This window comes from Rutidosis leptorrhynchoides, chromosome 11 (genome assembly GCF_046630445.1).
Source record: "Rutidosis leptorrhynchoides isolate AG116_Rl617_1_P2 chromosome 11, CSIRO_AGI_Rlap_v1, whole genome shotgun sequence".
Taxonomy (NCBI): Eukaryota; Viridiplantae; Streptophyta; class Magnoliopsida; order Asterales; family Asteraceae; genus Rutidosis; species Rutidosis leptorrhynchoides.
In genome coordinates this window covers 12237967-12264131 of record NC_092343.1, presented here as the reverse complement: position 1 = coordinate 12264131, position 26165 = coordinate 12237967, and the positions used below count along the sequence as shown (strand labels likewise).

Sequence of the window (26165 nt, the reverse complement as noted above, 5' to 3'; positions counted from 1 at the left end):
AGTAATGAGATATTAAGTGGACGGTCAGATTGCAATAATATTACAAAAACGACGGTACATATTTATTAGGTGGACATCCACGATTGACATAATATTACAAATACGACAATACTCAATATATACAACGACGATACTCAAGTTCGTCAATACAAGTGAGATATTAAGTGGACGGCCACGATTGGCATGATATTACAAAAACAACAGACTCGATACATTACAAAAACGACGATACTCAAGTTCATTAATACAAGTGAGATATTAAGTGGACGGCCACGATTGGCATGATATTACAAAAACAATGATACTCAATTCTGTATACAAGAGGTAGGGGAAGTGATATGCCAACATTCATGTCTCCATCCGAACGTGAAAAGAGTCGTTTCTTCACACTCGGAGAAAAACTATTGACTTGATATTACAAGTTTACAACAGGTGATTTACATACAAAGACAAACAAGATAAAAATTTATTCAAGCAAAAACAAACTCTTTACAATCTGAATATGGTTTATGGTTTGAACTCATTACATTCCCTTATCAATCAAAACCAGCCTTGTAAGATATATTTACATGAATAACATATCTTCAACAGACTGGTCAAAGAAATCTTAGGATGGAGTAATACATGCAAGCAACTGTGAGCACAGTTGTCTAACACTCGATGAAGAATCTGTTTGAGAAACACTTAAAAGTACGGTTCTAACTTCCAACAGTCCCTCTGAAATACTTTGTACAATCACGTCATCACTTGCCATTAACGATGCCAGTAACTTGGCCCCACCTATCCTTTCCTGATCAACAAAGACATAGTTATAGACTTCTGGTACACAAAACTTAAAAGTCAAAGTTGAAAGTCTACATGAAGTTGTTTTGGAACTAAAGTATTAAAGGGATGTAAATAAATGTGAAATTACCATTTCGGACCCACGCTTTAGAGATCTGAGTGAGGCTTGTAGAAGATCGGAAGAGTATGGAAGGATAACGGACTTCAAATGGTAGACAATGGAGAACAGAACCTGCATACATGCACCCCTAATCTCGGGTTCCTTCACATTCTGTTGATAACACACAAGTCATTCGGATTATTTAGTATGATGGATACTAAAGTTGACATCTTTTACAAATTTACTACTAATAAACACAATGATTCAAGTTACGCTTTCTCTAAAGGGTAATATGGGTAATACTGTTGTAAAAAACCCGATTACACCTTTTTAAGAGCAGATCGATCCGATTATCCCACATCCGTTTAATTAATCGGTCAACGTCGTTAACGGGTCAAAATCGGATTTGTTGGTCAAAGTCGGCCAAAGTCAAACTTGGTCAACACTGTAACATGAATTTAAACTAGAATTTTGAGTTTTTGAACAAATGAACGATTATGTTTATGTTTTTAGACAATTATGTTTATGTTTTTAATCAATTATGTTTATGGTATTTTTTCATAATTACACATAAAATTTTGAAATTTATTGTACTATATGTGTAGAAAGTCAAATCCGATTAATCCCCGAATCACAGATTTTGCAACCTTGTGGTAAGTACTAAAAAAGCCCAAAATGTCTTCTTTTTGATGCATAGAAACCCAAATCGTGCTATTTAGAAAATATAACAATCACTGAAATAAAATAATATAAGAACAATTTACCTCAGCAGAACGAGCAAGTCTTGGAAGAATTTTGGAAGCGAATGGTTTCTTGCCAGAATCTGAAAGCTTCTGACAAGCACTAATAAGAACATTGGCCATGCATAGTCTAAACGAGAGCAACTCCGTTTTTGACATACGCTTAAGTGGATTCCAATTAGAGGAAATTGTTTTTTGCTCATCACTGGTCAATTTGGTCAACCACGTAAGCGTGAAATGTAAAAGTGTTGCTATTTCCTGACATCATAAACACCGAGTGGAAAAAACAGCAAGATAAAAATTTGGTAAGTTGTTAGCCTGTTAGTAAACATTAAAAATGCAAACCATTTCCAATGATGTTTTTTCCCTTGGAGGATAAATTTCGTAGCTGTGAAGAGTCTTGAAGCTCGGAACACACTGATATTGCGAGACAATCAATACAACCATGTTGTGCTTTTGAGACTGAAACAAATAGATGTTAGTTAGACCAAAGGATACAATATAGTAACAAAATTAGGAATATTTTTAGGTAAAGCTAGCAAAATGCTGGGTTGAGTAACTCATCCAAACAAGTACTTATTTGATCCTATGCAGGTCAGATTGACCCCAAAATACCTTATTGTTTTATAACTTACCGATTCAGATATGATTACAAAAAATAACTTCTTCAGTTTATATTAAATACTTGCCCGTCCCGTTTCGCTCAAAAATGTTTAATTAATCGGTCAATGCTGAAAAGTCGGGTCAAAGTCGGTCAACGTCGCAAAAGTCAACTTTTTTTGTTGGCCTTGTTCTAGTGTAAATGAAAATCCCAAACCATTTATTTGTATATCATTTATTTTTAAACTACTTATGTTTGAAATATTTATATTTGTTTATACTTAAAATTCAACGTTGGTCGACGTCCATCTCGACCTTTCAAGGTCCCGGCCGACTCTTCTCTGACTCGTGTCGTTTTCAACCTTGATTATAGTGTAGGCGACAATTGTCACTCGAAAACAAATGGGTCGAAAGGAATACTTACTTTCATCTCCATCTATAGATGGCCATAACAAAACAGTTTCTATTGCTTCTCTGACTCGGAACATGCCTGAATGACCAACAGATTCCATGCCTCTAACCTTTACCAATAGAAAACAAAACTCAATTTTAGCTGCAGAATATATATAAACTAAAACATATATAATCAACATAAATTTACAAAATGTGAATGGAAACATATATTACCGCTAGGGATGTTCAAATTGAAAAGAGACATGCTTTTATCTTCAAGATATCATGATCACTTATAGCACATTCCAGTTCAGATGTAACACTTGGAAACAGAACCTGTACAACATATGCCAACGTCAAAATGATGTTAATTATTATTATTTTCTTGTCCCTTTAACTACATATGATATAATAATATGTACATCGGGATGAAGTCGCCCACAGAGCTCAGCTGAAAGTTTTCTAACATCTTCAAATTCAAGCTTGTTAAATGCCCTGCAAAATTTTAATGGCAATTATCATATCAAGATTCTCAATTGATGTTCAAAAGCAAGATGACAGTTATGCTTGAAGCAAAACCTTTTGAAAAGAAGAGCTGCAATACACCGTGAATCACCGATTTCGCAAATAGGATCTGCACAACATTTTATACATTAACAAAAGTAGAACATTCCACACATACTGAAAACAACAAAAGAACGCAAATTGAAAAATAAAAACAAATGCTTACTATTTACACTAAGAAGATCACCATAAACAAGAGAAGATTCTAGATTATTGAAAACACTTGATGGAAGAAGCCTTATAATAAGTAACGGGCAAAGGCGGTCGAAGAGAGAATGTCGCAGTTTTACATCATTCTCTGTATGGGATATATCCAGTTCAATCATCCAAATTAAATGTTTTCAGGGTATAATATACTTCAAAAATTTGTTACTTAAATGGGACATAAAGGCGATATGCTTACTCTGCTTGTGATTCTGTGTGTAATAGAATTTGTTGGAGGACTATATCAGATGCCCTTCCTAAATGATCACTTATATAACTTAAGAACTTGACAATAATAGGGTTTGATGGTTTAGAAAACATCTTGTCTACCAATGGCCCGATCAATAACTTCCAATTCTTAACCTGAAATAAATCATAAACAAAATAATATATTAACTGATAAAGCATCAGATGAAGATTATGCAGAGTCCGTAACCATCAAGCACTACAAACATTCAGCTGTAAAACTAGCATTATAATCAGTTTAAAGGATGTCAACATCAAAGCTTACAGATTTTGCCCATTCTGGTATCAACTTGAGAACTTGATCAGCATCCCTCTTTAACCCTGCCAAATAAAATAAGTGTACATTATATGCAATGATCTAATAATATTATATAATCTTTTATCAATAATTTAACTTATGTGATCATGACAGAACTAATTATTTAGTATAAGAAACTAAAAAAAGAAATTCAGTAAACAAAAGCACTACGTGTTAGTTGTTACCCAACCCATCCGACTCACTCATTTTTCCACCTCAAACGAGAAAGTGACAGCATACCTTCCAAACTGTAATTTGATGCAGTGTTCTGATGATCTGAGCTGGCATTAAGATTACTATGATGGAAGATGAAATGAAAAATAAAAAACTGTAAGCACAAATATATAAATAGTTACATCTGAAAGTACGATAAAAGTGTTCTATGGTCACTAGATTGTTATCTTTTTTGAATTTTGTTTATCTTTGAGAAAGGCAGAATCATGCATAACTAAAATGACATAAATCCAAAAGTTCACCTTAAACAATCTAACAACATGGAAACAACGTCGGGTTTCTGATTGTGATATGTGAGCAAGTTGAGTAATGTGGTAGTAGCAGACGAATGTAATGTTACATCTGATGAATAAACTAGTCCAACTAACGCAGGCAATACCAATGAAGGATCTACAAAAAAAAAAAAAAAAAAAAAAAAAAAAAAAGATTAAGGAAACAATGAAACTGGAATAAGTACAGTAAAACTTTAATGATGATATAAAAACAACAAAATCAAAATTACCAACCAATAAGTGTTAGTAGTTTGGTTGATTGTGCTCTAATTATATCTTCTTTGTCTTTAAGAAGGTCAAGCAAATGGTTTGTAATATCCTGCCTGTAATGATAAACATTTTAGAGAACATAAACTATTGAAGAGTAAAAACAAAAATATAAAAGGAACATAATGACACAACATACCAAATTGAATGTGATAGTGTAGATGTTTTATTTGAAGATATATTAATGACTTCAGAAATAACATCTAAAGCTTTCCTTCTTTGATCAATACTTTCACTAGCAAGACGCCTTAGGATTTCTTCAATACAATACGTGTCCAAACTCCTGAAAAAGAGTTGCTTGTAAACAGGAGAAAATATATCTATATGTATTACATAAGCGAAAATGAAAGGTAAAGGTGGCAATTTCAACCCAGTTACCTCTAAGTGGGTATTTTGGTTATGATTTTATCTCTATAGGTTCAAACGTTTGAAGCTAATGAACTTAACTATAACGGGAACAGGTCAAAGACGTCGAAAGGTCAACGGAAGTGTACTCAAACGTGTAAAAACCTACTAATCATTGTATTTAATACTAAGTCGGATCATTCTTATAACAATATAGGTTAATAATCAAAGAAATTTTTACGGAGTGGCTTGATCTGACCCATTACCCAAACCGTCTGATCAGCCCATATTGTAACCTATAATGGGAGCTCAGCGGCTGCTAGGTCTTGATAATCTTCGGAAGAGATATCAAAATATGCAAACTAAGACCCGAAAACATGCTGCGTATGTAAACTACGACCCGAAAACACTTGGATTAAATGTGGGTCAGGTTGGATTGGGCCGACCCACCAACTCTTATGCGTCCAAAATCAGTTTTATACTTAAAATGAAGTTTACAAAACTTATTTATAGAATATAATATATTTGCTTTTGAATAAAATATAGTTGGGAAATTCTAAGTATCATGTCTAGCCCCCGTTTGAACATTTGACCAAATTAATTGTTCCTTTAGCTAGTTTCTTATATATGACACACTTTCAAACAAACGGATTGATATTGCCCCCAATAACTAAAAGATTGGAAATTTAAAAGCTTACATAGAGAAGTATTCAGCAATTAAAGTCACAACAGCTCTGGCTGCACCATCGCGTTCATCCAAAAGATTTAGTAATAAAGGTAACACCGACTTCATCTGTTTACTATCTGCAAAACTACACCCAGATGCAACATGGTTTGGGCCAAATATGGTTGCTTTTAGAATCAAAACAGCACCATCAATCACATCATCATCAGCTGAACAAAGCTTTGGAAGAATCATCAATATATTAGTATTAATATAGATCAAAGTGAACACTGGAAATTAAAATCTGTATTCCAATAAAAGAAAAGATGCCACACAGATTCTAAAGCATATTTTTTCAACATCGAATTGCTGGTGTTGATCAATTTTTCCCCTAGAGCTGATTTTACATGTGAAATACATCTATCAGGTACTAATGATCATATACATGCAATGTTTTGGCTTGTGTTTAAACTCAAACAGTTTGAATGGGTATTAAAATAATGAAAATAGTTAGAATGGGTGAGATAGGCAAATCGAACGAAAAGATCAGAAGTTGTCGAAGGCCGGCATATAACATGTATATGGTGTAACTCAATGATATATAGTAACTACTATGCCTGGCAATTGACACCCATACACTCAAAATTGGGTCAATTGAGTCAAGCTTCCGGGTCAACTGGATCTTGAGAAAATTAGGCCTTGCAATGTAAACCAAAACTTAAAAAAAAGGTCCAATGGTGTTTCCCTCCAATATTGGGTCATATACAAAATATAAAGGAACGGGTCAAGTGGGTATCAATTCCTAAAGCTCAATAAATATAGATAGGTCTAATGGGTCTTGTGAATGGGTCAAATGGGTCGAGCATAAAGATCATAACAAGTTTCATCCGTCAAACAAAATCATAAGTGTAAAAGTATATGACCCGTTTGGACCTATTTGACCTATGACCCGTTTCGAACCGTTACCCAACTCAACCCAACCCTACCCAACCCAACTGAACCCGTTTAAAAATCTGACCCGTTTGACCCTTGAACCATTCGAACCCAAAAACGCTTTAACCCGTTACCCAAACCGAACCGACCCGTTTTCCAGGTATAATTGTAACCATATGGCTTTTGCAGTCATAAATAGCGCAAATATAATTTTAATACCACTTAAGACGATGGAAATGAAATGTTTTCAGGTCAACCCAGCCCATTTTGGCATGCGATGAAGATGACCCGTTTCTGTCCACACCCGTTATGACCCTAAATATAACCAGCCCTTCATCTTTACACCTATAATTAAATCAGATTATTACACTACCAACCTGTGATGCCACAACACGGGTAATATCTAGCCTGTGTTCCATCATTGCAGTATCAAATTGCTTTGGAGTAAAACGCCCCAAAAGAAGTAATAAACAGCTCATAAAGAAATTTATCGTTGCGATTTCAGCGTCCTTATCACCAACGTTATCTGCCGAGTTCCTTGCATAATACTGCATAATATCGGTTGTCAAAAAACATATTCCATCAACAAATGCAGATTATGTTGCACAGTAGTCTATAATGGCAATTAGACCACCAACACTCTTCCTAGTACCATAAAGATTTTATATTTTATAAATGTTTCCTTATAAACGGATCGCTTTGGATTGTGTATTATCTCAAACACATCAAGCTGGTAAAATAGTATAATAGCTTTAAAGGGTATAGGAACAAATGGGATGAACAAGTTCAACGGGTCGAAAGGCGCATAAAGTAATTTTTATGCACAAATCCTCCTAAATCTTTAGAAACAACCATATACTTATTTTATATGATATAGCATCTGAACTTATGTAATCGTACTTTACACACACTAACTGCTGACAAATAAATTAGAAATTTAGACAAAAAGCATAACGTGTTAACCCAACCCATTTTGACCCATACCAAAAATACCAGATTTGATCCCCACCCAGTTTGCCCACTCCAGTTACCATAATCAATTGTTACACCAAACTTAGAGCTACACAGCTTGAAGTCCTTCAGTTAGAGCGTACCTCAATACCAGCCAAGTACTGATCCAGTAATTCTTTGTGACGCTTGCTATGTTGATGATTTTCCAAGTGCAGAAGAATGCCATAGTGTTTCCAACAAGATGAGAGAAGCAAAATACCAGTTTTAACCCTTTGTTGACCTGTTTGACAACCAATCATCAGGATAACACATGCAACACGGTACATAAACTAATGTAGAAAAACAACAACAATAAAGAACAGTACCTGCCTGATCTTGAGATGAATGATACTGCCTTTTGGTCTCGCGCACCCATTTTAAAACTCTTTCCAACCCTTTTGCATGCAAAGGCCGGCTTTTCTTGCTCCACTATGATAGATACAGAACAAGTGTAAGAGTTATTTGTAAATCACTGAACAGATCCTATGAAAGATTTAAAACTGAATACTTAAGAGATGTTTAAGTGAACGCTCTGAAAGTGATTATGTGAACTTATATAATCAGAATCCAATATTAACGAGCATCTGTTAAATAATGTTTAGATGTTCTTTTGATGTTTGAAATTAGACTAAACAATTACTTGAGTGTCCATCGTCAACTACATATTACTGTGACTACAAAATTAAGCAGACAATCGGTTTCAATATGCAAATCCAGACACCAGCATATATACTATTACTTCCAACAAGAATAATAATATAGAGTAATTAAATAAATATGAGGCAAGTTAAAAATAGTATGGAACACACTAATTATCACACTATATTTTTCTTGCATCCTATATTTCATAAGAAGATGAGTTCACATCCTTTGTTATTAAATTTAATTTAATTATTAATGAAATAAATGAACAAAACATCAAACAATTTAGTAACTAAGAAATGATAATAATTAATACGTAAGTGATAAAAAGTTGAAAGCATACAGCAATGAGTCTCTGCACAAGTAAAATGAGCTGATCTAGAAGATTCCAAAGCAACAAGTTCATTTCAATATCCTTTGTGAAGTCCGAAGTTGAACTTATTGGCTTCACTTTTTTATGTCCATCAACAGCATTAGGTCTAGATGATTTTTTCATATTCTCTAAACCATCAGAAACGACCTCCTTTTTTGTCAACGCCACACTAAGAGCTATAATACAATCAGCAGCAGCAACTGAAAGACGAGTAGGTAACTCAAACCCACCCTCCAAAGTACTATAAAGGCAAATATCAACTACTGCACTAAAAAAATGACAGTTCTAAGTATGCACTATAAAAGAACGTATGTGTATACCTCCCTCTTTCTATTAAAGACAGTAGATGATCGCTGCATATGCAAAGTTTCTGCAAGAACCCAGAGTACCTTTCTTTTATCCCTGCATCAAAAAGGGAAAAACACACATAATGTGTTAAATAATTAATATAAAAACAAAACTAACTATCAGACAATGATTACATAATATATGATTTAAAGGCAAGGTGTTGTGATATTACCGGTTACCGAAAGCTGACTCATGGTGACATCATAATCTATGAGTCTGCGTACAAGGATACACCAGCCCAAAGCAACATGATGGTCCTCCTTCCTCATCAAAATATCACAAAAGTTTTGTGATAACACTTCAAAAAGAACCTCATCTTGAAATAGCCAATTGAGTATAATCATCTCCTGGTTCTTGTATTTCATATCCTTACTTCTTAACGACTAGATACAACAGAACAACATTAACCTCCAAAATAATCTAAACAAGTAACGGATACTGATATACATACAACCTAATTCAATTGAAAAGATACTAGTGCTTTACTATTACTGGCATTAATTACTGTATACTTAAATTAGGTTTTACATTTTTATACTTCAAATTGACCGTTGAATACTTTACAAAATAGAAGTGAGAATGATTACACGTACATGTTCAATGATAGGAATCAAAATCTCATCAACTGGCTGTTCAGTTTCAGCTCCATCTCTAACAAACTTGTGAAGTATGCGTAACGAATTCTCTAATGAAACTACACAAAATAAAATACATATTCAAACATAATCATAAACACGTAACAGTTATAGCTTCTGTATTTTGTATATAGATATAATAACTTACGAGTTAGCTGATTATTAGGGTTTGGGGATGATTGAAGGCGTGAAATTGAGTCAATTAGCTTTGTAGGTCTAGCGGTGAGCACTGTTGTCATTACACGGCCAACTGTGGCTGAAACTATTGAATCCGAATCTGTATCGTTTGAATTCCATATGGTTTTGTGTTGTTCTATTTCCATTTTACTTTTTTTGTGTTTGCGTTTGTGTTTGTGATTAAGAACTGCGTTGAAGCAAAAATTAGTACACCGAAACAGTTCTAAAATATATTTGAGAAAATGGCAAAACAGGCCTCTTAACTATTGTATAAGTATAGACACAGCCCCCAAACTTATAATATTAGCAAATTTAGTCAATTTCTCTTGTCAACTATCTTTTTATGGTTCTTTTTAACAAAAACGTAAAAGCCCTAATTGCAAACAAAACCCCGCCGTTCAGCAGACAAAACAACTACGACGCTACAAGGGTCTTCCGAACCAACAGGAAACAATAATTCGACTTCGATTTCATTTTTCATCATTCACTATTTCATATCGTCACCAATAATCAGTCGTTTGATGTATGTTTGATCATTTAATTTTGTAAATCGACGTTGGTGAAATTGCAAGTGTTTTATGTTGTATGTATATATATCCTTTGATTTTAATGTTGTATGTATATGTATATTATGTATATAATTGTAATTGTATATGTATATCAGTATATGTTATTTTTCAGTAAGTGTGTGACTTTGTGTTTATGTTATTGACTTATTGTTCAGACTTCAGATTATCAGTATGTGTGTAACAATTCAGATTATCTTGAATTGTTTTTTTCAACATTATCATAATATGAAATCTAGACGTCCCTCGATTTTCAATTTTGTCTGTAGAATCCCTTGTTTATCAAAAATTTATAATCAGCATCCCTTCGAGGGACGTTGTTATCAAAATGGGGTATAATACTGAGGGACGCTGTTAGCAAAAAAAAAAGTGACGAAGGGATGTTGATTGCAAATCTTTGATAAATAAAGGATTCTAAAGACAAAATTGAAAATCGAGGGACGCTATTAGCAAAATGAGGTATAATACATGGACCAATGGAGTAAAAACTTCAACACGGCGAGCCTTCACGCCTACAATAGATTTTCACAGCTGCAATTATTGTAAGACATATATTATTATGTGTAAAATCTATCTTTTCAGGAAGGATACATTAAATTAAGAATCATAAGTACCTATCCCCTAATAATCCTCTACGAGTACAACATCTTTCTCTCTTTTTGTTGTACTAACAGTTTTCTTAACACGAGCATTCATTATATCCTCATGGATGGCCTAATATGAGTCCATATTTGAGACTGATGAGCATCTGGTTCGCTAAAATTAGTCTTGTCATCTCCTTGCGGGGTCACCTTATCAATGCCACCATTAAGTGATGGTGTAGTGTCTTTCTGTTCGATCAAGCCATTTACAGGCAACTGACCAGACTCGGACTACCCGTTCAAGAAAACCCTTCCACCGATCTGTTTGTTCCTCTTCTTCCTCCTAAAACTATAAATAAATATACTATTAAGTTGCATATATTTTTTAATACAACACGCTTTCACTTTCTTTTTTTCAGTTGGTCTACATATTCTTATGAACACTCTTTCAACTTTTTAACTTCAAAGTGTCCGAAAAACACTAAACTGGACGCTGTGTTTTACGCGTCACCACTCTCTGTACTCGGTAAACGGGTACAACGGACATGATATTACAAAACCAACCTCGAGATATTAAAAACGTAATTACTCAATTTTGTATATATGAGGCATGAGAAGTTAGGTGGACGACCACATTAACATAATATTACAAAAATGACGATACTCAATAAGTTGCATATATTTTGTATATATAGAAGTATATAAGAGGAAGGGAAGTGAGATATCAGGTGGAGAGCGACTATTGATATTATATTAAAAACAACTGGAGATATTACAAAAACGTACATGGGAGTGAGATATTAGGTGAATGACAACGATTGACAAGATATTACAAAAACGACAACACACAATTTTGTATATAAGAAGTTGTTAGTTATTTGCACGTTGTTCGACTTAGTTACTTAGTGGCATAATTATCTACATTCTGTTATAGGTGTAAGGCTACTTAAGCCAGGTTGTATTAATGAACACGACAAGCAGTTTGATTTTAGTTACATCATACTTACTAGTATTTATTTGGAGGTGTAAGAGTTCTTTTTAGTCTATGTATGTACACATATTTTCAACAATGAAAAGGGTGTTTAGGTGTGATATCGGCTAAAAAGTCACGTTTTCACCCCGGTATTGAGGCCCAAAAACAATAAAGTTTCGAACTTTATCGGCAAAATACCCGCTTCGTCAGTTAAAATTGAAGATCAAGTGATTACGAAGATGGTGCAAAAAGAATCAAGAGAATCGGGGCTAAAACGAAGATTCTAGAGCGAAAACGGTGAAAGACAAGAAATTAAGTTACGATCCAGCAAATCAGCAAGCCAAACGGCTTGCCACTATGGCAAATGGCCTGCCACACACCCAAGGCAAAACGGCATGGTAAACGGGCTTCCTGGTCAAACGGGCCCTGCAAACGGCTTGCCAAACGGCTTGCCAAATAGCTTGCCAGCCGTTTGCAGGCAAAATTTTGAAGTCGCGGATGACCCGGTGTCGATGTCTCTGCCAAAATGGGCCGTCTAATTCGTACATTCTCGCTACGATTTCAAACCCAACCTGTGGTGGATCCCGGGTGACAAAGTAAAAGCCTTTGATCCTTTGCCCCATACTTTGAGATGCTCCCGAACGCAATCTCGAGGAAGTACTGCACCATTCCCCCTATTGTCGTACCATTTCTGATCAAAATTCACTCTTATTTAAAGGGTCTTTGTCATCCATTTCAACACACACTTCAATTCACTTATTTCTCTCTCTTTCTACAATATTAGTCATACTTTCAAGGTCTTCGACTCCGTGCGGAAAATTTAGTACCCGGAGAAGAACGCCGAAGATTGTATTAGGAGCGGTCTGGAGTTTGAAGTTGTCACTTTTGTATTCGGAACTCGTTTAATCTACTGGTACTTCTATCCTTTATCTTTATATAATGTCTTTCATTATTATGCTTTGTGATATTGTTGCCATGATTAGCGAGTAGTTATCTTTAGTGTATGCTATGATGCAATCAGTTATAATGCCGGAATAATATTATGGTTTGTGTATGTTGTCGAAATGCTTTCCGATTATGCTTTAAACTCAATCGCTTTTCCAACTAATAGAACGTAGTTATTAGCTCTGTTATTGGGAAGTCGCGAACCCCGATTCAGAGTACACTATCTGTGTCACCCCTTGGTAAGAGAAGTCTATCGGATACAATGCGAGATCGACTGAGGCACATCGGTTGTAGTAAGTCTATCAAGTTTTGGATTCTGGATGAGGACTCTTTCGTAGTGAAACATCTAACTAGACCCCTAGTACATTGTCGGTCCTAGACCATGCTAGTGTAGTCACCAAGCATATAAACTTCGTACGTGCATGCTGAAGCACAGCGGTTGTTGTAAGCTGTACCTCTGCTAAGTAAGGCCATGGAACCCGGTCAGTGCTGATTAGTACACTTCACCATAACACGGTCTCAAGCATTGCACCCCGCTTGAGGGATTCTTGGTTAATTAAGGAACTGTTTGTTTAAACACATAAAGGATTGGATCGTTAGGATAACCGAACGTGTTCATGGAAGTCAAAATGGACTTAGCCATGGTGTTCTTTATAGTTGAACTCTTTTTAAGAGTCTAACTATCTTTTAAATCCAATCATTAACGAAAGCATCGAAACACATCACGTCTCTCAGATACGGTAAACCCTGTATTCCATTATGCTTAAGAAAGTTTAGACCTTTGTGGAATGTTAATACGTCACCCAACCGAGTCGCTCAATTGGATGAGCTGTCTGAACGTGTATGCCTGTAGTCAGACTGCACGGGTGTCGGTGGTAAGGGACGTTGCTGTCTATTCAGAATCTTCAAGCCTATCGTATTACCCAGTGACATGTCTTACGACAGTGGCGTTTAGGACCAATGTAATGAATGCAAGGTCCCTACCTATTCATGATCCAGCATTCTATAATCCCGGAAAAGTAACTGGTGAAATCATAGTATGCACTTGTTTTAACCTTATCTGAATTACGAATTTTATTGCATTTACTTTATCTGTCTTATAAACTATAAAAAACCCAAAACTAGGTAACCACTACTCCTCCACCTTAGAACTATCTTAAACTTTAAAAATAGGTTCGATTCTACTGATATCTTAAAAATACGACCCTAGGTCATACTTCCCTTATTCATAATAAGGAGTAGTACAATTCAGGCCCCGCTAAATATAAATTTAAAACTGTTGCCCCCTTCTGGTGACTGATTCTGACGTGTTGCGACCTAACGACATCGCACAAATAAAACTGTCCGTTTCAGCCATATCAGGGTGTATATTTGGTTACATGGGTTTAATGAGGTGCTTGTTCTCAACCCTCACTTCCTACTTCCACACACATACACATTGATTTGTTGAGTGGTTTTTATGAAAACCAAATGTTAGAAAATCAAAAGAGTTGGTGATAGATAGTATATTCATGTGCAACCATTGGTTTTCTGTAGGAGTTTAGGGTGGCTAGTAGGTTATGCTTTTTGCATTAAATAATTAATTAACTCTACAACTAAATACTAACTAAATGTTTGTTGACACAACTACCATTTGATAAACCTCGACACGCCTCGCTAGAATAAAGCAAACAAACACGCTAAATTAACCCAAACTAAAACTACATACTATGTTAACAATGAGCAACTTTTAACTAATACATACATTTGTATATGACACTTACTTGCCCCCTCCTCGGTGATGGTTGTGGTACCGCTCAATCACCAATTATTAGCTCTTCGAGATTGCCTACCATTATGTTCTCTGAAAAAAAAATTCCATGACAGTATCCCAACCGATGGTTACTAGCCATGCCATCTGCTAGAGCTTTACAATTAAAAAAAACATTTACACCTTTTAAATAGTTAATCATTCTATTCTATTATATATATATATATATATATATATATATATATATATATATATATATATATATTAAGATACATTACCTAATTTCCCACATCATCTCTGAACACCACTTTTGGAATCTGTCCCTCATGAGTTTTAAGTGTTGAAAGTTGTTTAGATGAACAAAGAAAAGAGATGGACTTGAAAGGAGGTTAGATGAAGGAGATGGAGTTGATTTAAAAGTGATGCGGTGAAATGATGAATTTTGTTGTTTCCATAATAATAGATAGCTCAAAGATGCGAAGTGGTAGTTGCAGAACTTATCAAAAATAAATAACTCAAAGTGTTTGATCTTTAAATGTGTGTAAGGAGAAACGCGTAGAGCTACGCCAAGTATTTAATATTATGTGTTTACTAGTTAGTAAAGTTACTAAATATGGTATTTCTAGTAACAAATGTAACCAGGTTATTAAATATAGTAGTTGGTAGTTTAGTAAAAATCACAATGTAATTTTGGTGAATTTTATACATCATCATTTTAGAGATTATATATATATATATATATATATATATATATATATATATATATATATATATATATATATATATATATATATATATATATAAGCTTATGTCCTAGGTGTCATCCAACCCATGATTTAAGGGACACTTACGAGAGATAATTGTCTCACAAAAAACCTATAGATACACCACATTTGTTCCTATTTTTTTACCTCACAACTTACCTATACATATAGATAGATATACCACATCGTCAACCCACATGGCTTTAAAACTTGAAATTTGAAATTTGAAATCAAAGAAAATAATTAGATCTATAAACTCAAAAACTGATCAATTTCTCTCTCTCTCTCTCTCTCTCTCTCTCTCTCTCTCTTCTTCATCTTCTATGTCACGAGAAAACACAGCTCTATTTACTCACTCTCTCTCTCTTTTCCATCTTCACAAAAATCAAATGCATAATTAGGTGTTCTAAAGATTTCCTCGCCCAAATCCGTCTATTCAAGAAATCAGCCAGGATTTATAAATCCTTCGAGTAAGTGGAGGATTTAACTCTTTTACATTCCAATCGATATGTGTAAGTCATAGATTCATCATATTCGTCCCGATCCAGTCTTTTACTTGATTTTATTCCTTCATAAGTTCGTTACTCAAATTCTAGGGTTTTCAATTATCACTTACTTTCGCTAATTTCATTTTAATTTTCATTTCAGATTATTGTGATGGCCCCGTCAAAACACTTAACGGCTCCGTCACTTGGTCCCACAGCTTGATCGAACTTAAATGAATTTAACAAACGACATTGCATTCTTTTATTTCAAAAGTTTCCCAAAAAGGAAAGCATACCAAAAATATGTAGTTTAAAATAACCCAACATATTAATTAATCAAAGTTGACACAAAATACTGCCAACAAACCCACAAATTTAAATTATCCAAAAACAGAATGCAAGCTTAAGTTTCATAATTGTTTCATAAATCTGCCCAAATGCATGCAGACTCTTCTAAATACAGCGGAAGCATCACATAAACTCAAGTACCTGTGAAAACATGCGAGTAAACTGTCAACACAAAGGTTGGGTGAATTATAGGTTTAAATAATTGAATAACTTTAGACCACAAGATTTAAAATGTTAGAAAACATTAAACATTATTCCATTATCAATGAGCCACCTGGTAACCACTTAACACTTTATTTACCCTTGCCAAACACAATAAATGATATACACCGGACAGTGTATCTACAATAAAATACGAAGTATTAAACATTTCAATTATAAATTGCTAGCGCGACTAGCTCGAAATGGGGTTGTCAAACCCGATAGATCTATCTGTAGGATTCGCGTTCACCAGTAGAAACCAGTGATTACAGTTACCAGACTAGGGAATATTTTTGTCCAACTCACAATGAATAACTTAAATTTAATTGTCACTTGTGTCTAAACGTGAAATAAAATGCATGTAATCACATCCCAAAATTATACTTTGAAAAGTATGTAAAAACGGGAATATAACTCACCTTAATAGTAACAAAGTAACCAACACAAATAAGCGAACAGCAAATGGAGTACAGTAATCAGGAATAATCACAACGCCGACCTATAAATAAAGCAGGTCGATATAAATAACTAACTTAGGTCAAGTCTTAGTATGATAGCTATTGTACATGTTGCAAGTAGACATAGAACAATACTCAACATGCATCGGTTTGATCGGAACAGCTTACGGACACACACTTTCTATTTTTAGAAAGTTTCTATTTTTAGCAGGTTTCCATTTTTTGAAAGTTTCTATTTTTGGAAAGTTTATAAGTTAGAAAAGTTTCCTTAATTAGAAAGTCAACAAAAGTCAACTGAAAGTCAAAGTCAACCGAAAGTCAACTCAAAAGTCAACCTGGTCAAACATAGTCAACATAAATTTTAAAAGTGTAAGTTATAATAATAATGTAAGTTATAATGTTTATTAAAGTTAAATATGTATAATTATGTCATAACATAAGTTTAATTAAATTAAAATGAATTATTAAAGTTAATATAAGTTTAAATGATATAATTAATATAACATAAGTATTTAATTAATTAATTAAATATTAGTCATAATATAAGTATCATTAATTAATAATTAATTTTAAATCATATCATAAGTATTATTAATTAATAATGATTTATTAATCATATCATAAGTTTCTAATTATAATCATTAAATCATAAGTATTTAATAATTAAATTACAATTAAATAATAACTAAACCTTATAATAATTAAATAATTAATTAATACTTATTATAAGTCTTATAATAATAATCATATAATATAAGTTTAATACTTATCATAAGTATTTTCCATTAATAATAAAAGTATTATTAATCTTAAGTTTAATTAAAATGTTAATTAAATCGTAAGTAATAATCAAATGATATAATAAATATATATCATAAGTCTTAAATCATAATAATTACTTTTTATATCCTAAGTAATTTAATAATAATAAAAATCATTATTTATATCATAAGTTTTAATAATTAATCATAAGTTTTTAAATTAAAAGTTCATCGGGTCATAACTTGAGCCCCGGTAATCAGTTTTCGGCGAGTCTTATATATATCTTCGCCTAACCGACTCACCCGACACATTAGTGTGCTCAAGAACACCCCAAGAACAGCATGCAAGTCGTGACTTACAGCCCTTAATCAGTTTGGACCTTTAATCCGTTCAAAAATGTGTTTTAGTCATACCGGGTGATCCGTGGCTCGGATTTCGATGACCCGAACATGAATGTTCATCCCATCATCAATCCTAACACACTAGTACACCTTAAAGACTCTAATAGTGATCACAAAGTCGGACCAAACCTGGTTCAATTCGTTTTTATATTTTAATTCCAATTAAACACCACTTTACTCATAACTAGGGCTCCGGGAATCGAAACGACATGAATCCGGAGTCTAAAATTAATGTATTGATGAGAGGAACTCATCTAGATAATTTAATTTCACTTTTATATCAGTTACAATATCAGAAAATAACAATAAAGCTGCTGTCCCAATCAAATCAAACCGAAAACATATGTATTTGAGCAATTCTAAAAGTACAATCATCATAACAACAACATGTAACTAACATACTATCAAAATAATCATCAAAAACAGAAAATTAATGAAAAATTAAAAATTCTAGGGTTAGGATTTATACCCTAATCGAGAAACAAGTAGTATAATCGCGTAGAGGAGATTGAGAGGAACACGTTGATGCTAATTGATTGATGACCCAAGCTCTAAAATTGATGAAGGATGTAGATGATGGTGATGGTGGTGTCGTCACCCAAAAAGATAAAAAGGGAAGAGAGAGCAAACTTGTGAATTAGGTTTAGGGAAAGAAATTAAAATAAAGAAATAAATAAGGAAATAAATGGAAAAAGGAAACAAAAGAGCCAACACTCCCTCCCCTTGGGAGTGTTCGGCCGAATGGTGCAAGGGGGTGGGCCCCATGGCCCAAAATTGTAATGTGGTGATTTCCTTGTGGCCCGAATGCCCGAACGAAACCCGAAACGCGAAAACACGATTACGCGATTAATTATTCGGAAAGATATTAACTACGCGACGTAAAATATATATAAATACCATATATAAATATATTACATTATAATATCATATTTAAAATAAATAGGACTTGAAAATCCCAAAAGCTCGACCGTTGGTCTGAAAACCGAAAAGATTCGCCGGATAGAAATTCGCGATTCGTATAAATGTACAATTTAAAACATGAATACAAATATTCATTTAAAACATAATAATTAATATATTATTATTAAAATAATAATTTAGGTCATAGAAATGACGTGGCACGAATAACAGTTAACGGTCGTTAAATAATTAACGGTAAAAGATAACGGAAAAAGTAGGGTCGTGACAATTATCATCGCCATGCCATTCGATCTTTACAAAAGACGAAGTAACAGAAAGGTATATTAGCTACTCCTATAATTTATTCAATACATACACTCTGATCTCTTTATAAATATATGTATCACACTTATTTTACATATCCATATCTATATCTGAATTTCAAACCATTTTACAAATTTATGCAATCTTAAACATGTAAGCTCTCAATTTCAGTCACTAATTTGTCATTTAAATGTTATTAGAGCATTCCTGAGTTGTTATTACGAAAATTATAATTACTTAATTAGGTTAATTCAAGTAGAATTCATTTTAGTTCGTCAAATTAATTGATATTGGTTATTGTATGAGGTTGCTTAGAAATAAACATAGATTTATCTTAATTTGACAAATACTTCAACTACTTCTTGTCAAATTTCAATGGTTAAAGTCCCCCTGGTAGGTGGTAATATGTATTTCAACAGTACATAATTGACTTTCTAAAGTTGGCTTATTCCTCAAATGATTTTCAAGTTACAGTATTTTGATCTTCGGTTACATCTTTTTGGTTTATTCCTCAAATGATTTCATTTTTTAGGTTTTGTTATTGTTTGCAGGTTTTTGTCTGGAGACACGGGTCGGGCCTGGAGATGAAACACATCTTACGAGTGTTACTTTTTCGGTAATGTTCAATCTTTACCTTTGATGTTTACTTTTTCGATATTATAGTACTATGTCAGATATTTGTTTTGGTAATCATAATTCTGATTCTCTTTAACCAAATTGGTGATTGCAGAATATTTTAAATTGGAAAAAGTGTTGTTGTGCTGCTACAATCAGTTTTGACCCATGTTACTAGTTGACCCAAGACGTCATATCTATCACGTCTACCCGTTTTTCTCCTATTTTTAGTTTATGTTGTTGTTTTATAGCATATACATATACATATTGGGTAAAGATTACCACGTATATTTTTTGTATGCTACTGTATATGTTTGTGAATAACAAAGATATATGTTTGTTAATTGTATGAATTAGTTCACACTAAAATGCCCCATAAGAAGAGGTTGAGCAAGTTTGTATAAGACGCTTCTCCACCTATTCTTGATGGTGGAAGTGATGTGCTGAACAATTATGATGGTTGGTATGTATGTTGTTGTACATGCAGGTTTGTGACTCATAAGAAATGTGTTTGTTGGTTACTATCGGTGTTCCTTCTTTCTTTAATATGTTTGTTTGCTTAATAACGATTCTACAAGGTATATTTTTCTTTTTGTTAGTAGCTTTTTTATGGTTATTGATGAGTATGTATTTTTGCTACATGATTGTTTATATACATTTCAATGGTACTTGCTCCTGATTGTCTTACTTGAACTAGGTAACTTGGAATGTATGAGTTGTCAGCCCTCTAATCTACATGAGTTTGAAGGTATTTATTTAACTACTTATTCATTGTTTTGCTTAGGTTAATGTAATTTTTGATGAGCATGTGTTACTCACCTAAAGGCTTATGTTTAAGACATGGATGTTTCTCTTCCTAATTTGGTTGATGTTGAAACATCCCAAGAGGTTATGTTGAATGACTCCTCACCACTTTTGTCCTTATGTGTTATTATTTTAGTATATTATATATTGTTTCATTCATTTACTTAGTTTAGATATGTTGATGTTGTTAGTTAATTTGCCGCTAATGTTATTTATTATTGATCTTTTTTGTGGATGACAATGAATGAATAAATCAGCTGGTAAAGATAGTTTGTTAGTCGTCATCGGGTTATGGAATGAAGAAGCGAAGAATTTGATATGGAAGCGTATGAATTTGATATGGAATGAAGAAGCGAAGAATTTGCCGCTAATCTTATATTATGTTTTTTTTTTCTATTATATTGGCTCTCCATTTTACAAATTTTCTTTTTTTTCCTTTGGTAATTTACTGTTTGATTTAATTTCTGATTTCGTTTCACATGTTTATTTTGGCAGTTATTGGTTCGTAATCCGTCTCTTTCGCAGGTAATCTTGGTCTTTTAACAATTTTGTACTGTTCGATTATCATTTATTTCTTTCAGTTGTTGACTAACAAGCTTTCATGTTTTGTATTGATATATATATATTTGAATAGTTGACTGTCATTGTTTGTTGTTCTATTGACAATACTCTACTTCTTCTAGACAGGCAATGATGTATCGTAGGACTCTGGTGATTCTGCTTCGTATTCTCAAATGCCAATTACTCTTACTGTTGGTGATATTTATTGTAGGTAACTAAGATTATGAATTTGTTATATCTGTTGATTCTATTACAATATGCCTACTGTCATTTGTATTTAGTCCCTTTCATATTGTGTAATTGTTATTTTCTTTAGTGATGCCTGGCTCTTCTCTTATCTTCTAATCAGAGTGTCGTTGATAACCGTATGGTTTTAGTTTTTAATCTTATTTGTAGGAGATTTCAATATATTTATGATGAGCTTTATAATATAGTTGCTTTTTTCGAAAGTAGATACATCAACATCCCAGAATGTTACCACCGGTGGAATAATAGCTGCATCTGTTGCTCATCATACTGCAATTGTAATGTTGACGGACATGATATATGCTTTATGCTATTTCTGTTGCTAACACCTTTCTCCTAGTCCTGTTTTGGTTTTTACCATTAAATTTGTGATTGGTTTTTACAAATTGACTTTATGTTCTAATTGTTGTGATTTGTAATATAGTTGTATTAACATCCCAACAGGCTATCAATGACCGACTATTGTCTGCGTCTGCTTCTATTGAACATCAAAGCGGTCCTTCTTCTTAAGGCAGCAACATAATGCCTGAAGATTATGGTATGTGCTTTATGCTATATGTTGATTCTTTTTTACTTTTGTAAACTAACCGTCGAATATGAGAATATTATTATTTCATATCTTCTTTTACTATTGTACCTAGGTTATCGTGATTTTTGGTGATTGCACACAATTTTGTATTCACTGTGATGCATTACTAATTCAAATCAAGTGTTGTTTGGGTAAAAACTCTTTCCTATCTGCTGCTTATACAAGGACTGTTACACGCAAAAAAAAATAGGAGTGATGCAATTGCCAAATCAGCTCAAAATCAAGCTTTTGTGTTGAAGATTTTTATTGTTTTTTAGTTGGTTAGGTTTGCTATGTATGTTGTTATAATCACTTTCTTATTAATGTTTGAATCAAAATTTTGTATCATATTTTGTCAAGTTTTATTGCAGTTTATGTATTATGTTTGTTAGGTTAATGTTACTTTTCAAGATTGGAATGCACTTGTGTTTTTATCAGAGGTGGTAAGTTGACGAATTGAAGTACAAATCAATTCCATTCATTTTGTGTTTCTGAACCTATTAACAGAGCCCTGATCAAATGTGTCTTTTTTTTATACATGGGAAATGTTAAGCAGATTCTGACAGGCTTCTTTGTCACATGATGCTTTATTTAGTCATGATTTCCATGAAACTGCAGGTGCATAACCATTATGCACTACACTAATAACTAACTTAGTAGCATAATTTGGAACATGATAGCTTTTGGTTTTATATAAGTTATAGGCTATTGAGAATGATCAGAGGATTAAAGCATGTATTAAGTGTCATGTCTTATTGTGTAGGTTTAATATATTTCATCCACCCACCTGGTCTGCAAAAGGATACAATTGTACTGCTTGATGACCAGAAATCAGTTTTACAAGTTGCAAATGTTACTTGTCAAAAGTTTTGTGTCAAAAGCTTGATAATAACTGATGAAATCTACTGGCCCCCAGATCAGAATAGTACAGAAACTTTCCAAGCCCTTGACCAACTAATTATATTGTTAAACCGAATGTTTCAGTTTATGGCTAACATATGCACTATCATATTTTATGCTTCCTTTCCATATTTGCATGCTTTTTACTCTCTAAAAGTCCCAACCTCATGAAGCAATCTCATTAATAAACACCATAACATTCATGTGATTCAAACACCAATCTTTATTCTCTATCTCTATGTTCTTGCTTCTCTACAAATAAAAACCCAATCTTTCTCTAACATATACAAATAAATTATATCATTTGTTGATACTAATTTAATAAAAATTCATTTATAATCAGTTATATTATATCCACCGTGCATCGCACGGGCTCAAAAAATCTAGTATATATATATATATATATATATATATATATATATATATATATATATATATATATATATATATATATATATATCAAGAGGAGAAACGTACAACAAAAATAAATATGTGTCTATTGTCTATAATGTAACCAGTTACATTATAGACAATAGAAATATGTGTCACTGTGAACCTCCAAAACGTTCACCGTAACATGAAACGACTCACTTTTTTCCCTTTCTTCAACAGCGGTAAACAATGTTTCCATTGTTTTATACATGACTCCACGAAGATCCTTGGTACCCTCCATTGTGTGCGTTTAAGTAAATCTATGACATTCTCATTGTAGACCTCCAAAACGCTCATCGTAATATGAAACGACTCACTTTTTTCCCTTTCTTCAACAACGGTAAATAATGTCTCCATTGTTTTATACAAGACTCCACGAAGATCCTTGGTACCCTCCATTGTGTGCGTTTAAGTAAATCTATGACTTTCTCATGGTAAACATTCAAAATGCTCATTGTAACATGAAACGTCTCACTTTTTTCCCTTTCGTCAACAATGGTAAACAATGTCTCCATTGTTTTATACATGACTCCACGAAGATCCTTGGTACCCTCCATTATGTGTGTTTTACCAGTCCATGTGTGACCATATGAAAAGATACAACACAACAGTTGTACCCATCCATCAGTTGTGCTTTTTTTGTGGCCGTTGCGGCCTGCAGGGTTGAATAACGTGATTGTTATAAGCTTTCAAAAGTAAATTCAGAGATTTTAAATCTATTACATACCAATACCAAAATCAATCTCAGAAACAATTATCCCGCATGATTCAAGTGAGTTCGGATATGAAACAACTACTTGATCACCTTCATTAGAGAACAACGACCTTACTCGGCAAAAGACTCGGATATTTCCTTTACGCTCCTGCCAAAAATAAATAACCAAAAACAAACTGTCAAATTTATAAATATATTTTTTTATCGATTTACAAACTCATATCTATATTATAAATACATTGATATTGATATTAAATATTATATGATATGATGGGTGGTCCATTTGTTGTCACCATAAGTTTATTATGAAGTTCCTTCCTTGAAATCTCGCATTCATTAAGTTCAGTTTCATGGTTTTGTAGAGAATCTTTTTTCCCCATAATAATACGTTTTTTTATCCTCCAAAGCTGAGTTAGCATTCTGATAAAAAAAAAGAGTAAAGAATAATCAACAAATAATTTTGAAACCATTAAAAGATAAAATAAGATTATAATTAAAAACTATTTAACAATTATATAAGTCAAACCTCATAAGATAAAATAAATAACAAACACTTATTAAGACTAAAAAAAGTACCTCGATTTGTTGATCAACAACAGCTATCTCACCCTTCAGTTGAGATATTTTATTTGTATTGTAAGAACAAGTCACCCGTAAAAGGACGAGAAAACAAAATACTAAATATTAATGGCAAGAGAAAAAAAAAGATGGTAACGCAAACAAAATGTTTAATATATATATATATATATATATATATATATATATATATATATATATATATATATATATATATATATATATATACACACACACACACACACTAACCTTTAAATTATTGCATTCAGCTTTAAGGTCCTCAACTTTTTCCTTTTGATATTCTATTTGTACATGTGCACCTTGAGGAACCTGTTAAATAAAACACAATTAAAATAAGTAGGTTTGTTGGTTTTAAACTAACAAGCTTTTTAATTATTAATTTAATTATTTAATTATTTATATATGTATAAGTCAATAGAATGCAACAAATATGCAACACATGAATTATGTCTGTAGAACTTTGAAGCAGAAGCAAAAGCATACGCATATTGGTTCTTGAACCTAATTGTAAAAAGGTGTAGTGTTTGAAGAAACTATAATGAAGTGGAATTGGGAAGAAAAGAGAAAAATCAAACTGACAAGTGCAAACTGGATTTTTTAAGTAAGTAGTACCTGATTGTTATATAAACTCCATCACACAACCAGTTGGATTACTATTATATTTATAACAATTTTTTTGTAGAAAAGAGAAAAAACAGATAAAATTAAATTACCATTACCACACACAGATAATATCAAGAAAATATTAGAGTAATAAGCCGACAAAATTTAAGCCTAAGGTTGTTTGTAAAAAGGTCATAAAAACTGTAAGCAACTAATCTATAAGAAATTAGTATCAAAGATACCTACACAAAGCATATTTATGTTAAGAAATGATAGCATTAATCATAGACAGTCAAAATATTTACAGAGGTAAAACTAAGCTCACATGTAGAACTAAGCTAACAAAATTGATATCAAAAGGTGAAATGCTTAATAAAAGGCAGACATGATCTTGGATAGTCTTAGCATATCTCGTACTACTACTCGTAGTGATTTGATCTTTATCTTTTGCTCGTTTCGTACACAGTCTCGCGCAATTAAATAAACAGAGCACAAGACACACTTGCATTTTTTACACTCCGCTCTTTTGCAGCATCTACAAGGCGGCCCAACCAGGTACCCCTTTACCATTAGTTTTATTGAAGCAAAACCACTTAAGTTATTATACAACAGTTGTAAAAGTAACCCAGATTCCCTTTTTACCTTTGAGGTTGTAACAAAAAAAAAACAAAGGAAAACAACAAGTACTTTCATTTCACGGAATTTTAACGAAATAAATATACATTCTTTCTCATCGATATATAACTAAGAAGATATAACTCCATCACATGAAAACTGAACTACTAAATGTTCAATGTAATACATTAATTAACTAGACAACTGCAAGAAAGATACTACATGCATCATCTATATATTCAA

General features: G+C 32.9%; 2 protein-coding genes and 1 pseudogene across 2 annotated transcripts; all 3 read right to left on the bottom strand.

The window, feature by feature from the left end:
• Positions 1–450: 450 nt before the first annotated feature.
• On the bottom strand, positions 451–3506 carry LOC139874308 (uncharacterized; annotated as a pseudogene).
• Positions 3507–3579: 73 nt separating this feature from the next.
• LOC139874307 (uncharacterized) lies at positions 3580–7157 on the bottom strand. The gene is made up of 8 exons (XM_071861753.1): positions 7021–7157; positions 5745–5952; positions 4841–4984; positions 4669–4757; positions 4405–4552; positions 4169–4224; positions 3896–3951; positions 3580–3747 (listed from the first exon to the last, which is right to left on the bottom strand). The coding sequence occupies exons 2-8, from the start codon at positions 5837–5839 to the stop codon at positions 3580–3582; spliced, it is 756 nt and encodes a 251-aa protein (XP_071717854.1). The 5' UTR covers positions 5840–5952; positions 7021–7157.
• On the bottom strand, positions 6716–9954 carry LOC139874306 (uncharacterized). The gene is made up of 9 exons (XM_071861752.1): positions 9780–9954; positions 9590–9690; positions 9169–9379; positions 8969–9050; positions 8619–8916; positions 7960–8062; positions 7738–7874; positions 7021–7191; positions 6716–6823 (listed from the first exon to the last, which is right to left on the bottom strand). The coding sequence occupies exons 1-9, from the start codon at positions 9952–9954 to the stop codon at positions 6716–6718; spliced, it is 1386 nt and encodes a 461-aa protein (XP_071717853.1).
• Positions 9955–26165: the final 16211 nt, after the last annotated feature.